Here is a 15314-nt window from a genome sequence, read left to right on the forward strand (position 1 = left end):
TACTTTGGCTTTGTGGTGCATTTGGTTTGTCAGCCTTGAGACTCCATGGGGAGGAAGAACTTTCTGTGCTGGCCTCTTTGGTGTGGGAGGAGTCTTTGTTTATATGGTATTTTGGGAATCGGTCTGGCAGTTGGGAGGCAGGTCTGAAAACAGGAAACAATAGCCCTTATCCCCAGGAAAGAAAGCCTGGAAATTTGGTTTTGTGGTGCAGTGTGTTTGCCAAGCTGGGGCGTCCATGAGTAGCGGGTGCTTTGTGTGCTATCACCTTTGTTGTGGGAGGAATCTTTGTTTATATGCAATTTTGGGAGTCGGGGTGGCAGTTGGGAGGCAGGGCTGAAAACAGGAAATGACAGCCCTTATCGGCAGGAAAGAAAGCCTGGAAGCTTTGGCTTTGTGGTGCTTTTGGTTTGTCAGCCTGGAGACTCCATGGGGAGCAAGAGCTTTCTCTGCCTACATCTTTGCTGTGGGAGGAATCTTCCTTCGTATGCAATTTTGGGCGTCGATCTGGCAGTTGGGAGGCAGGTGTGACAACAGGAAATGACAGCCCTTATCGCCAGGAGAGAAAGCCAGCAGTCTTCGGCTTTGTGGTGGAATTGGTTTGTCAACCTCGGGAGTCCAAGAGCAGCAAGAGATTTCTGTGCTATCACATTTGGTGTGGGAGAAATCTTTGTTTATATGAAATTTTGGCAGTCGGTCTGGCAGTGGGGAATCAGGGCTGAAAACCGGAAATGACAGTGCTTATCGGTAGGAAAGAAAGCCTGGAAGCTTTGGCTTTGTGTTGCAGTTGGTTTGTCAGCCTGGAGACTCCATGGGGAGCAAGAGCTTTCTCTGCCTACATCTTTGCTGTGGGAGGAATCTTCCTTCGTATGCAATTTTTCAAGTCGATCTGGCAGTTGGGAGGCAGGTCTGAAAACAGGAAATGACAGCCCTTATCGCCAGGAAAGAAAGCCAGCAATCTTCAGCTTTGTGGTGGGGTTGGTTTGTCAGCCTAGGGAGTCCATGAGAAACAAGAGATTTCTGTACTATCACCTTTGGTGTGGGAGGAATCTTTGTTTATATGCAATTTTGGGAGTCAGTCTGGCAGTTGGGAGGCAGGTGTGAAAACAGGAAATTACAGCCCTGGAGCGTCCATTCGGCAGAATCGGTCTGACAGGTGGGAGCCAAAGACGAAAAGAGGAAATTACAGGTCTTATTTCCTGGAAAGAAAGCTTGGATACTTTGGCTTTGTGGTGCAGTTGGTTCGTCAACCTGGGCCGTCCACGAGCAGCAAGAGCTTTCTGTGCTGGCATCTTTGTTGTGGGAGGGATCTTTGTTTGTATGCAATTTTTGGAGTTGTTCTGGCAGTTGGGAGGCAGGTCTGGAAACAGGAATTGACAGCGTTTATCAGCAGTAAAGAAAGCCTGGAAGCTTTGGTTTTGTTCTACAGTTGTTTTGTAAGCCTGGAGACTCCATGGGGAGCGAGAGCTTTCTCTGCTGGCACCTTTGCTGTGGGGGGAGTCTTTGTTTTAATGCAATTTTGGGAATTGGCCTGGCAGTTGGGAGCCAAATTTGAAAAGAGGAAACATTAGTTCTTATTGCCAGGAAAGAAAGCCAGTAAGCTGTGGCTTTGTGGTGCAATTGGTTTGCAGCCTGGACACTCCATAGGGCGCAAGAGCTTTCAGTGCTGGCATCTTCGCTGTGGGAGGAATCTTTGTATGCAATTTTTGGAGTCGAACTGGCAGTTGGGATGCAGGTCTGCAAACAGGAAATGACAGCCTTTATCACAAGGAAAGAAAGCTTGGACGCTTTGGCTTTGGGGTGTAGTTGGTTTGTCAACCTTGGTCGTGCATGAACAGCAAGACCTTTCTGTGCTGGCATCTGTGGTGTGCGAGGAAGCTTTTTTTTATTCAATTTTGGGAGTCTTTCTGGCAGTTGGGAGACCAATCTGAAAATAGGAAATGACAGCCCTTATTGGACAGGAAAGAAAGCCAGCAATTTTTGACTTTGTGCTGCAGTTGGTTTGTCAGCCTGGGGAGTGCATGAGCAGCAAGAGCTTTCTGTGCTATCTCCTTTGGTGTGGGAGTAATCTCCTTATGCAATTTTGGGAGTCGTGCTGGCAGTTAAGAGGCAGGGCTGAAAACAGGAAAAAATAGCCCTTATCACCAGGAAAGAAAGCCTGGAAGCTTTGGCTTTGTGGTGCTTTTGGTTTGTCAGCCTGGAGACTCCATGGGGAGCAAGAACTTTCTGTGGTGGCATCTTTGGTGTGGGAGGAATCGTCGTCCATATTCAATTTTGGGAGTCGGTCTGGCAGTTGGGAGGCAGGTCTGAAAACAGGAAACAATAGCCCTTATCGCCAGGAAAGAAAGCCTGCAAGCGTTGGCTTTGTGGTGTAGTTGTTTTGTCAGACTGGAGGCTCCATGCACATCAAGAGTTTCTGTGCTGGCATCTGTAGTCTGGGAGGAATATTTGTTTATATGCAATTTTGCGAATCGGGCTATCAGTTGGGAAGCAGGGCTGAAAACAGGAGAAGACTGCCTTTTTCAGCAGGAAAGATAGGCAGGAAGCTTTGTCTTTTTGGTGCAGTTGGTTTGGCAGCCTGGGGCGTTTCTGGCGAGCAAGCGTTTTCTTGTTGGTGAAGCCAGACAAGGCCTAGAAAGCAGAATATAAGTCAGAATTAAAGAATATAAGTAGAATATAAGAATATAAGCAGAATATAAGAATATAAGTATAAACGAAGGCTCAAAGAACTTTGCCAACACTTAGCTAGGATGTACTGCCAGAAACTAGAGATAGAGATTAGGTGGTACCGTACACTAAACGAAATGCACACACACCCAACCTAAGTAAGATAAGTAAGGGGCAAAGTGGAACTTGGAGTCTAAGAATCTTGCAAAATTCTCCATGTAGTCTGCCAAAATCAAGAAAGTTGAAAAGTTCATGAAGATGATGGAACCTGGGCCAGGGGCTGATAAGGATGAAGAACAGGAATGACCCTCCTAGAGTCTCCCCAAATGGAAGACTGCGCCCCTGACTCCGCCTAGACTCTGCCTATTATGATTATTATAATCAGATGTTGCAATCATATGAATATTTATGTAAACATGTTGCAATCACCTGTAGAAATTGTATAAAAACCTGTAAATTCACTGGAAAAGGCAGAGCAGTTTGTCCAGCGCGAGCTGGCTGCTCTCCAACATTGCCTAATAAACATACCTCGCTGCTTAAAGACTAAATTTTGTCTCTGAGCAGTTCTCTGCGCCTTCTTGGGGGCAATTATTGGCATCATTTTTGGCCAGCCAGGAGTGGTAGACTCCCCAGGGCGCTGATCCAGGGGGCCCAAGCGACGTTCTCGGGGCCCCTTAGACAGAATTTTGTTGACAGAGCCTCCCCGGACTCCTTGGATCCACGTCCCGGCGGACGAACCTCCTCCTCCAAATTAAGAGGTATGTATACTTTTGTATTGTAATTGATAAAGAAAAGCGCTTTCAAAAAGGGAGCCGGAGGGACGCCTCGGCAGTATCCCTAAAAACTGGGTTAGAGTCCCAGAAAACTGGGTTAGATTCCCAGAAATTATGAGCAGCAGACCTGAGGTCACGTTTATTTTCCCACCCTTTTCCTATGTAGGATAAATATGTGAATGTTTATTAAAAAACCACAACAAAACAAACCAAAAAGCTGTTCAAGAATAGTGACTACATAGAAAGAACAACTCTGGCACCACTTGGATCTTTGCGAATGCAGAAACCCTGTCACCTTCATCATGGCATCTAACGTCCTGAAATAATGTGGGTTTGAGGTAGGCAAAGAGTTTGTATATCTGAGTTATCAAACACGAGTAAAAGTTGTTGATTTTTCCTTGCATCTTTGAAACAATGTGGCTGTAGGCCAGTTGGTTGAAGAGAGGAAGCTGACATTAGCTTGAAAGGTTTATCAATCCCAGTTAATCATCTCCTGTCGTGCAATTACAGAAGGCGTATGTGCAGCACAGTGCATCAATCTAAACCTTTCTCCAAAGGTTGATAAATTTTGAGCAGAGAGCTTCTGAGCATTTATCTTAATTTAAATGTATCTTTTCTGTGGTTGTTCAAGTAGCTAATGTGGGTGCTTATCCATGGTGCAGAAAGCTTATTGAGACTCAAGCTTAAAAGTGTCCGTGAGTTACAGCATTAATACCAGCAAAACTGTCTTGCTAGTAAGTCAATAATTTTGCATGGCAAAAGTGAGATCCAGCAAAGTATTTTAAGTTCTCACTTCTCCCAGCAACACACAAGTTTCAATTTCACAGTGAGGAAAAGCTGCAACTCTAACCTGATGTACATGGTGTAGCAGTGAATCTGATGAGAAATTGGTTTAAACATGTTTCAAAATGGCTTTTTGTATTTTCTGCAGTGTCACTGCCTCCCTCTTCCCAACACCCCCCTGTGAAGGGCTATTGTCTCCCATACAAGGTGTCCTGGGAAGGTGTCCTGAGCTGTTTCTCATTGGTCCTTGTAAACCCCTTCCTATTGGCTGTTGACCCTTTACCTGATGGTTTTTTCTGTGTGACCCTGAACTTGTGATTGGTTCCCCTTTGACCCTCCTAAAAGCTTTATAAACCCCTTCCCAACAATAAACGCTCTCTTGTCTCCTCTCCACGCCGGTGTGCTGTCTCTGTGCCTGCCATGGGACCACGTGCGTGGGGGGAGGGGAGGGCACCTCTCCCCTCTAGGCTCGGGGCCTGAAAAACCCTGTCGCTGGAGTTCCCTTTCCCTGTCCTTTCAAGACGTCGGAATGGTTCTTCAGATGGATATGGAGCTAGAACTGGGCTCCCCCACGTCGTGGGTGGGGAAAGGGATCCAGAACATGGAGCAGCACCGGGTTCACAAAGTGACCTTAAGTATTTTCATGAAAAGAAAGCACAAACTTCTCATGTTATGTTGTACTTCCATAAAAACAGTGGGCCTTCCCCATAGTGGTCAGAAAGAACAGGGATGGTGTACTAGTCACAAGTGTGCAGTAAAAACCCTCACTTAAAACTATATTTTTGGGCAGCGTTTCGCGGGCACTGTAAGGCACTGCGCCCTCATGTTATCAAGCATGATAACATGCTTGTTTTTTGCTCAATGTTAAGTTCTTCACTAGCGTTTTAAAGAAAAAACTGCATCTCCCCGTAGTGACAGTGGCCATTTGGAAACTCGAGAATTTGAACTGGAGTTTCCCAGGAGAGGACAAAGAAACGGGACCCGTTGTCGTGCAGGTCCCCTTAAGGACGGGAAGGCAAGAAAGTAGCCCAGGGCGGAGACAGGCCCGTTCCTGTGCAGGCGCCACAACGTGCGCGCGCCAAAAAGTAGCGCCCCTGACTGGCGCGCAGCGGCCGCCGACCAATGAGGCGGAGGCGGGGGGGCATGGCCGGGGCGCCGCTGTCCCCACCGGCCGTGGGCGCGCGCACGGCGGGAAAGGCGCCCAGGTTCGAAAGCGGCGCACGGGGCGCGCGCGTGCCCCGGCCCGGGATGGCGGAGGCCTTGGTGAGAGATTGCGGGGATGGCGAGGGTGTGTCTGTCTGTCGGTCTGTCCGCCTGCCTGTCGGTCTGTCTGTGCGCTGTGTTGTGGGCAGCAGCCGGTCCCTTCCGGAGAGCCAGAGGTGCGGCCCCCGGCGCGTTCCCGGGGGAGGGGCGGGGTCATTCTTCCGCCCCACCCTGGGGTCTTCCGCTTCTCCCTGAGGAGCGGGAGGCCGGAGTTGGCGCGCCGCACCCTCCGGGTTCGGGTCCGGGCCCCTTGCACAGACACTTGTGCTCCAAGGGCTAGTCTGTCGGGAGCCCCGTTTCCGTCAGGCTGCCTCTGGAGAGCCGCCTTCCATGGGCGAGTGAGCACGTACAGAGCCGGACACTTGTCCGGGCACGCCACAATCGTGCTCATCTTGAGTTTTAAAACTCTTCATGTGTAGGACAATGCGAACACACTCATAAATGAACTGTTCAAAGGAGATTTTCAGTCTCTTTAGTGCGAAAGGCTGCGTGCCAGTGGATTGTGCTACACACTGCTGCAAGGGGAAGAGGTTTAAGGCCGAGTGTCAGATTGACTGAAGTGTGCACAGTTTCTGAAGAGGTGGTTTTTGGTCAGTTGTTTTCCCGTGTGACCTAGAGTTTCCTTCTGCCGCTTAAGGCTGATATTGAAAGTTTCCAGTGCAATCAATCCATATGTGGTGTTGGTTATTTTTGTTACCAGAAGTAATATCCAAAGAGGAATCATAAAGTGCAAAGTACTGTCACTATAGCCAACTTCAGAAAAACGAGCTGAATTCCGTTGTGTTAGCACTAGATAATCTCCAAGCTGCACATACTTTTTAAATTTACACAAATGAATAAGAGGTCATAGTTGTTTTTCAGCTAAACATTTACATTTTTTTAGATGTTTTCCTATCACATCTGTGAAAAACTGCACTCTGCTTAGCGCTTGAATTTTTCTAGACCTTTCTTCCCATTTGTATCCTTGATGTTCTTTGCCTGTTTCCAGGTCAGTGGCTTTATTTCATTTGTTGGTGTAGAAGGTAACACTGATAATATGTTGCCGTTTGAAGTATTACTGCTCCAGTTGTGGTGGTAGATGACTGGAGTCATGTTTTCTATTTGAATGACTTTGATTATATTTGGGTTTCAAGTGTGTGAGGTGGCACTGGGACTTAACTGAGGCTGTAGTTTTACCATGGCACAGCGATGTGTTCTCACTGCCTGTCGGTGTGGTCGTGCCTGTGGCAAACAGGTACGAACCATCACGTGAGCAGTTAACACACAGCAGCGGATGTTTGGTTATGTCCTGGCTTGCTTTGTGGTAGATCATTCCTCTTCCTTACTTTAAAGATTAGTCATTACACTTGAGTAAATGGTAACCAAATCCTTACATTCTCTGTGATTTCTGTCACGTAAGTCTCCTGTAAGACTCTCTGACTTCAAATGCAACAGATGCTTTGATGGTTCTTGTGGAAAGCTGAACTTCTGGCAATTGTTACAGGGGTTGTAGCTGCTGTGGCATTCTAAGGAAAACAGGGCTGCAGTAACTCCCACTCTCCCACTAGTTTACGATGACTGGAGAATGCTTGATATTTGCTTACTTGTTTTCCTGTCAAGTGTCATTATGCCTAGTATGAACTTATTCTTATTTCTTCACAGAACCATTTAAAAAAAGACTACAGAGCAAGATTCTGCCATGGAGGAGGGTAATTTGCATTTAAAGTTTTATTCTTAGATTCTGGAAAACTTATGTGGATTTTTATCCGAGAGCATAATGTCAAAGCTATACGGTGTATCCTATTAATCCGATCATACCATGTTTCCCAAATTTCTTGTATTTCTTAGTGGTGGGAGGAGCAAACAGTGCTGGGGGACAAAGCCCCAAGGTTTTCCTTTGTTTCCTTTGCTGAGGCAGCAAACTATGGTGTTGCTATACCTAAGGTGCTCCTAACTAGGCTGCCTGAGTACGGAAGGAGTAGTCTGTGCAGACATTTTGCCTTTCGAGAAGTAGAGAAATGAAGCCCACACAGAGTTCCAGCGTATTTGGACCTTGCTGGTAAATGCTAGAGATGAGTTGGAGTATTTGTAGTGCTGTTGCATTCTTTAAAGGCACGTCAGAAGCCTGTGAAGTTCTTGTTGCTGGAATCCATTTTTAGACTTGCATTTCACGAGCTTACCAAATCTACCAAATCAACAGTGTATAATGATCATTATGGGAGTAATACTCCATGTCTTTTCTAGTGTTATTTTGGTTTTGATCAACATTGTCTGGCTAGTGAATCACTCACTTCTGCCCAAAAAATGTTTATTTCAAGACAGACTTTCTTCATCCCAAAGCTCTTTTACCTCAGGGAAGTAGTTGTGTGTTTTCTTTTATGTAGAGAGAGTTCTTCATTCTCATCATAATCTGTGGCAGTGAGGCTTTTTTCCCTGGAATTCTTATTTTGACAAGTTTCTTTGCAGATATCTATGTGTGGAAATGATAGGTAAAAGTATATTGAAGCTGAGACTAGAGGACATAATAATTTAAAATATTGAGAAGTAAGAACTTTGTTGCTTTCATATGGTTGGGATAAGAACATTTGATATTTTTGATTTAAAATATTTTTTTTTCCTCTTCTTTCTAGAAGTAAGATTGATGTACAGCCAGGTCAAAACGTACTGAAACTCATAGAGGATTGTTTTGAAAGTAAGCTCTTATTTGGTGTTTTACTCAATTTGCTGGTAAAAGAAGAAATAATTTCTTCTTTATATTATATTTAGTGGTAAGTAAATAGAAATAAAAATTAGAGATAAAATGGATAAAAATAAAGTTTTTCTCAGGGTCTTGAAAAGCACCCCCCTCCCAGCTGCTTAAAACTGTGTCTTAGCTGTCTTATAAAGGTAATCTTTCCTGAGTAGCTGATTCCTTTCTTGTTTGGATTTATGTGACCTTAATAGCTGTAGCAACTTGTTAAAATAAATGAGACCTGGACAATTCCAAGATCCCCATACTTACAGTGTTTTCTTCATAGGTTGCAGCAGTGATCTTACAGTAAACTCTCCAAATGCAACCCTTTGCTCAGCTCCTGTTGTCAAAAATAGGAAGAGGACTTCAATGCAGAGCCAAAGCGTAAGTTAGTTATGGCAATGTCACAGTATAGCTTTGGGTACAGTTTCACTGGGGTACAAATTTAGTTCTGTAGGATTTAGTTCTGTATGAGCATTGAAGAAGCTCCATATGCCACTTGTAACAGTTTATAGGCTACAATTTAACCATCTGTAATAGTTGTTGATAATGGGTTTTTTTCTTAGTTTGTTGTGCTCTAACAGTAAATACTCTGTAATTAGATTTGTTTAATAGCTTATTTTCCAGGTTTTTTTCTAGTGAAAGCTTTTTCAGCTTTTTGTCCAGGACACTTAAATTTTTTATGGTCTCAGGTTGGAGCACGCTGCCTTGTTACTGCTGGTGGGTATGGCTGTCTTGGACTCCATTGGAGTTGGTTTTGGCCACTTTGCTAGATATATGGACACAGTTCTTAGCTAAATGGTGAACAGTAGAGTTGAAAGGTGATGCTTGTACAAAAGCTTGTTAACTCCTGATAGTTATCTGTACAATAACTTTATATATATGTATCTTTCTTGAAGGGTGGAAACAAGTTGAAGGCCTTGTTAGTGTGCTGGGAAAATGATGCCAATAATCTAGTTTGTATATTTAATTTTAATGTTTTGATTCTATTTTTTTTAAATAGGATATTCCGTTAATGGCAGGGTTGAGAACAGGCATCCTTTATAGTGGTGTTTGTTTACTTTAGTTTGATGTTAGAATACCATATAATGTCAAATAATTTCTTGCAAAACCTCAGCCTGTCTTAAGAAAGGTGAATTAAATTGTTTAAAATAATTCATTCTAATGAAAAGAATAGCTTGCCTGGAGACTAGCAGGATGCCTGTTTAAAGCTGCATATAGATTTTTGCTGTACACACTGTTTTTCCTGTTATTTGAAATTTATAGTTACTTCTGGAAAGTCTTACCTGATAGAAAGTTGAAGTGTTTAGTTAAAATAGAACTGTGATTCACATGAGTGTGATTTAAGGGAAGGAAAGTATATCATGTTCTGTAGAAATTTGTATTCCTATCAAAATACTGTTGCTTTATCAACTATTTTACTTTGTCTCATTATTCGTTACCAACTATGACAGCCAAAGGCAGGATCAACCAACTCTGTGAAAAGAACCTGTTATTCTCCAGAATCCTCACCTACATCACTGCTAAAACCAGTCAGCAGCAGAGGTTGGTCCCACTAGTACTGAATTAAGGGGTTTTCGGGGGTTTTTTTGTAAGGTTTTGAGTAGAGGAATTAAACCTGTTCTATATATATAGGACCCAGCCTAAATCTGAGGGATTTCATTAGCAACAGTGAAAAGGCACTGCCCTAGTTATGGCAAGGGGAGAGTAAGAGACTGCATACGCAGCTCCTCCTCTTCCAGATTCACAAGTCCCATTTCTGAGGTCCAGAAGAATGGCACTTCTGCCAACAGAAACTCCACGTATTTCCAAGATTTCTCAGATATTTATCTTCAGATGTACTTATTACATAGTCTCAACTTTCAAGTTGTCTAAGCTGCCATATATGAATACAGTAAGATATATTTTAGTATTTGTAAGGAAGAATAAAAGCCCTTTAAGAGCTAAGAGCAAATTAGTCAAGATATTTAAATGTTAAAAATGGTAAATATAAAAAACTTGATGAAATAGTTTTGAAGGTAGACAACTAAAGTGTTGTGCATAAAATAATAATGAAGGCCATAAAAAAACCCCAATATAAAACAGACAAGCATGGGACTGCAATCGACTGCACACGCATTGTTCCATCCTATCCAGACTCAGACCACCACAGAAGGCAGGTTATTTGCACCATCAGTTATACTGCGTAAAACTAATACAAACTCTTACTGTTCTCACTGAACTGTGGGGTTGTCTTGACTCAGTTGTTTAGGAATACATTCAGTGCAGGTAGCTCAGTGTGCAGCTGCATGCCAGTCTCCTTCAACAAACTTTACATCAAGTTTGAAATACATTTGTATTTACACACTTACATTATGATATTTTAAATAATCTTACCTATTTTATGCCTTGCTATGTTGTCTGACAATGGATCTCTCACTTTGTAATTCAAGTCATCAAAAGTCTCTGTAAACACATTCAAAAAACCACCACCATAGGCATTTACTATTCCTGACTTTTATTCAATATCCCCACTAAAAGCAACCAAGGGTAATACAAGTCCCAACGATAGGGTTCCCTCTTAACACATTTTGCTATAAACATGTATGAAACCCAATGTAGACAAGCAGTATATGCAATCAGTAAGCTTGAAAATTACATGAAAACTATATATTCAAGTAAATATTTCTCAGACCTATCCCTCTTGATAAAACACACATTGGAAAATTATGACAAAGTGCAAGGTCAATCAGCTTTATATCACTCAAACCTAGCTTTAGAACAAACTTCTTACAAGAACACACACAAAATTAGGTCTCTGAAGAAAGCACTGCATGAACTAATAACCTTCGCATATTCACTTTTGGCTCTAAAATACTAACAAAATGACTTTTTATCTCCAAGGCTCATGTCCATTATGACAACACGTACAACTCATGTTGTGAAACTTAAAATCCAAACCAAACAAACAAAACTTTTAAAAAAAAACAGACACCACAAACCAAACCAACCAAACAAAACACCCCAAACCAAAATATTCTTGGGTGAACAGGCCATCGGGCTGTACACTTTGGTCCAGGGTGGCCTGAAGTGATTGCATTTAGTACCATCACATGTCAACACATCAAACTGGTACAAACAGAGCCTGAAAAATGTGTTCAAAATATTTTGGAGCGATAACTTTATCCCAGTAGGCTTGATGCCAAACCCTGGAGGGCTTGTTCTTCCAAAGCTAACACAACATAAAGCTGGCATAGTGTACCACCTACTTGGACAGAAATGTAACCACAGCCAATAAAATCCGCATTTGTTCTGGACAAGCTGAATACAACAGAAATTACTGAACCATCAGTTACAGTTTATAAGAAGCTTATACATAAAATGCAAGAAAATATCAACTTTAAACATTACCTGATGATGTATCATACTGTTCACAAGACTTAGTGCTGGAATCAAATTTATCACAATGTTCTAGAACAGGCCCACTGCAAAAGAATAAAAAATAAACCTGCTTAAAGATGTTAAATGTCAAAGGAACATTACAGCACTACCATATATATAAAAGTTAAGTTTTTTTCAGATCATGTGGTCTGGGTTTTATTTTTCTTTTAACCATCTGTCTACAGTGATTAGACACTAAAGCAAATGACTGCTAGTTAGAAATCATAGGTCTGAAATTCATCAACTCCTCCTCTACTCAGTCACCAGGCAGAAAAATTAGTGTTCACACCTCCTCTCTAAACAGGTTTCTTAAACTTCTTTTTTTCTCCCTTCCAGAATAAAGATACTTTCTTCTGTAGCATTACCTTTCAAACAATTTTCCATATACTGTGATTATGATACTGCTTTAAAGAAATGATTTGCATACTATAAGGAATGGACAGTAAAATAATTTGTCTTTGTAATGAGTAGTCTGTCATGAAATCTCCCCCATAAAATGACAATTTATATGTGTGACTCCACCAGAGATTCTTTAGCAACCAAATCACTTCTAACAGGACCTCTCTTGCAGCCTTAGCATCAGTACCCTTCACCTTCCTTCTTCCTCCATCTGTGGCTGTGCTTCACTGCTTTTACTGTGCCACTGAAGTTCACCTGTTATCCACCTAAACTCCAAAAGATGCATTTAAATTATCTAAATTACCAAACCTACAGTACAAATTCGTCCAAGTAAGTCTGCAGTAGTCTCCCTTATAATTAAAAACCCCAAATCCCTTTTTCTGCAGAATGACTGCTTAAGAATTCAATAAATTCACAGACTGCCACTCCTGTTTGCTTTGTCATTAAGTTCCCATCCCATGAAGGGGAAGATACATGCCTATCTACATGCAAAAAGTTTGGATCATAGATACAGCTGCATACCCCACTTAACGGCAACTTTATTAGTACAGCTGCTATTAGTTCTAGGAGCACTGGTATTTCTGTTCCAAAATCACACACTAATGTGGAAGCAAACCTCAAAGGAAAAAAATCCCCTAAGGCAAGAAACCTACCATGACCCCTTATTTATGACAGGAAGAAGAATTTTACTAGTTTATTAACTGTATTAATGCAGTATTTAAAATCCTCAAACGTGAATTACAATTCTTTTCTACTAGGTGCTTCACTAGTAGAGCACAGAATGGGGTAGTACTACCAAACTCTTCTGTCTCAGTGGGGCAGAAGTGAGATTAAATTCAAGGTTTTCAGACAACTCAAGAAATTACCTTTCATAGTTCACAGCCTTCTCAGCCACAAAGGAATATCTAGAAGAGAAAAAATTATTCTTAGTACCTTTTAGGGCTGAGTCAATTTTACTTAATGAAAGGAACCTGTAGGGCAATAATTTTATATCCTGAACAAAACCATAAAAAGACATTAAAAAAAATTAAAAAACAATGCAAAGAACAACTATTAAAAACTGGTTTTAGACTCCTTAAACTTCCGTCTTTAGATTGCCTATGACTAGAAAGTTACATCCACAAAAATATATACAATAGCTGAAGAATTAAATGCTGTATTTTCCAAATTTCATTTAAAAATACAACAAACCTGACAGTGAAGTTACTCTGTGGTGGTAGGATTGTATCTACTACACAAGTCTCACGAGAACAGTTTAACCAGCACAAACTTCCGCATGTAAAAGACACTAGATTTGGCACCCACATTTGAGAACAGGATGTTGACTACACCACTTGGTTTCTCTATTAACTATTTGACCAATCTCAAACTATCTCATAGTTCAATTGGGCCATCACTGCTTAAACGTTAACAAGGTGTGTTTAATTATCTACCAAGTTATACCACGCTTGTAAGGAATCACATAAAAAGCTTACTGTGGTCCATGTTGCCTGTTCCGTTTTCTTTTGTTATTTTTTATTTTTACATCTGATAACTTCTGGTTTTTCCTTGCCATGTTCTGTACAGAAGAGCTGTCAGAATCTGTTTGAGACTCAGTGTCCTCAGGGTTTGAGTAAACAGCTTTATTGGTTCTGCAAGGAATCTTTCCGGGTATCTTCCCTGAATACTTGGCTGGCAACTGCTTCTTTTCTGAATTCTTCACACTGTCCATGGGATGCTGTAGTGCTTTCACAGGAGATTGGTTATTTGCACCACCAGGTGACTCCAATGTGTGCAACACATTTCTAGGCTTTTCAGACACAGCCAATTTCTGAATCACGGGAGTCTCTAATTTCTGACGCAAGGGCGTGGTACACACATCTTTCAAATCTACAGGCTCTCTTTCATGCTCTTCTTCACTAGGTTCACTGTCAGAACTCTTCTCTCTTTGCAACTGAGGTCTTTTACTACTACTTTTCTGGACAGATTTTTTAAGCTCCTTCCTTGAACTTAACGCCACTTCCTTAGCTACTTTAACCTTAGGAAGTTCCTGCTTAGCAGTTTGTTTCCTCTTATCTAAATGCTGAGAAGCTTTTGAAGCTGACTGCAGATTCTTGGAAGACTTGAGAGACTTTTTTGGAGACACAGTCTGTTCTTGTTGATGCCCAGATGAGGGCATAGGCAAATCTTCACTTGGCAGCACCCTTGTTTTACATTTTACTGCATCAGATGTTTCTGTTTCCAATCCAGACCATGACAATATCAGTTCTTCAGCTTCTGGTTTCCAGGATGTGTTCTTTTTCTGTTTTGGAGAGTCTTGCCTAAGTGCGTCCTTTTTAGTCTTTCCTATCAATACACAAAACATTTGGACATTAATATCTTTTTACATTAAACAGATACATGTTGACATCTGAATGCCTAAAAATAAACCAAAAATTCAAAATGGGAAAACAAACAAACAAAAGGTATCACAAAACCAGGTTTGTTCCTGAAGGCTAAAAGAAGGCCTTCTCTAAACTAGAGTGTATAAAAAACCATTTTAGTGTACTTCCAGTATTTCCTAACAGAAAAAAAAGGGAGCAGAAATGTTACATTTAGCTTGCTATCCAGTTTTCAGTGTTTCCCGCTACAAACCTTTTCACAAATAATTCCTAAAACCCAACCAATCCCCTTCAGTTCGAAGCATGTGTCTTAACCTCCTTCCTACCTACCTTCTACCCTACCTACCCTACCATGTGGGTACCTACCTTCTACACCAGCTCATAAGGAAAGACGACACCACTAAATTAATTTTTAACATCCTAACAGGAAGGGCAAAGAGGATGGGAAAAGTGAAAACACTCTGTCTCACTGCCTCATACACATCCAAATCTAACTGTGGAACTGAAACATCAAAAAGGAATCCATTAATGTCTCTTATCGACTTTATTATAATTTCCTAATAAACCACCACAAAATAATCCAGTAATATGACCTGGAAGGAAAAGTTTAAGGAGCTGTTAAAGAACTTACCTGTATGAGTACTCCTACACAGGAAGAGTTTTAAAACTCAAGATGAGCACGATTGTGGCGTGCCCGGACAAGTGTCCGGCTCTGTACGCGCTCACTCGCCCATGGAAGGCGGCTCTCCAGAGTCAGCCTGACGGAAACGGGGCTCCCGACAGACTAGCCCTCGGAGCACAAGTGTCTGTGCAAGGGGCCCGGACCCGAACCCGGAGGGCGCGGTGCGCCAACTCCGGCCTCCCGCTCCTCAGGGAGAAGCGGAAGACCCAGGGTGGGGCGGAAGAACGACCCCGCCCCTCCCCCGGGAACGCGCCGGGGGC

The 15314-nt window shown here is 42.2% G+C and overlaps 1 protein-coding gene and 1 long non-coding RNA gene across 4 annotated transcripts; one reads left to right on the top strand and one right to left on the bottom strand.

Annotated features, from left to right (window-relative positions):
- Window positions 1-2302: 2302 nt before the first annotated feature.
- LOC135405178 (uncharacterized) lies at window positions 2303-15101 on the bottom strand. The gene is made up of 7 exons (XM_064639877.1): window positions 15004-15101; window positions 13488-14337; window positions 12879-12917; window positions 11584-11657; window positions 10570-10638; window positions 8464-8533; window positions 2303-2628 (listed from the first exon to the last, which is right to left on the bottom strand). The coding sequence occupies exons 2-7, from the start codon at window positions 14168-14170 to the stop codon at window positions 2520-2522; spliced, it is 1044 nt and encodes a 347-aa protein (XP_064495947.1). The 5' UTR covers window positions 14171-14337; window positions 15004-15101; the 3' UTR covers window positions 2303-2519.
- LOC135405179 (uncharacterized) lies at window positions 5412-10169 on the top strand. 3 transcript variants are annotated; one of them, XR_010425777.1, is made up of 4 exons: window positions 5412-5483; window positions 7125-7171; window positions 8093-8154; window positions 8480-9609. It is a non-coding gene; the product is annotated as an uncharacterized LOC135405179 (long non-coding RNA). The 3 variants fall into 3 exon arrangements; XR_010425776.1 differs by lacking the exon at window positions 5412-5483 and adding an exon at window positions 9648-10169 and having other exon boundaries at window positions 7049-7171; window positions 8480-8577; XR_010425775.1 differs by lacking the exon at window positions 5412-5483 and having other exon boundaries at window positions 7049-7171.
- Window positions 15102-15314: the final 213 nt, after the last annotated feature.

Source organism: Pseudopipra pipra, chromosome W (assembly GCF_036250125.1).
Source record: "Pseudopipra pipra isolate bDixPip1 chromosome W, bDixPip1.hap1, whole genome shotgun sequence".
NCBI lineage: Eukaryota > Metazoa > Chordata > Aves > Passeriformes > Pipridae > Pseudopipra > Pseudopipra pipra.

What these genes read in the sequence shown, in the direction of transcription:
- LOC135405178 (XM_064639877.1), bottom strand. Translation starts at nt 14,170, where the DNA reads ATGCCCTCATCTGGGCATCAACAAGAACAGACTGTGTCTCCAAAAAAG. An exon ending in AACAGGCAACATGGACCACA is followed by an intron (nt 12,918 to 13,487) that starts GTAAGCTTTTTA and finishes TTTCTCTTCTAG; the next exon opens with ATATTCCTTTGTGGCTGAGA. An exon ending in CATAGCAAGGCATAAAATAG is followed by an intron (nt 8,534 to 10,569) that starts GTAAGATTATTT and finishes TTTTGACAACAG; the next exon opens with GAGCTGAGCAAAGGGTTGCA.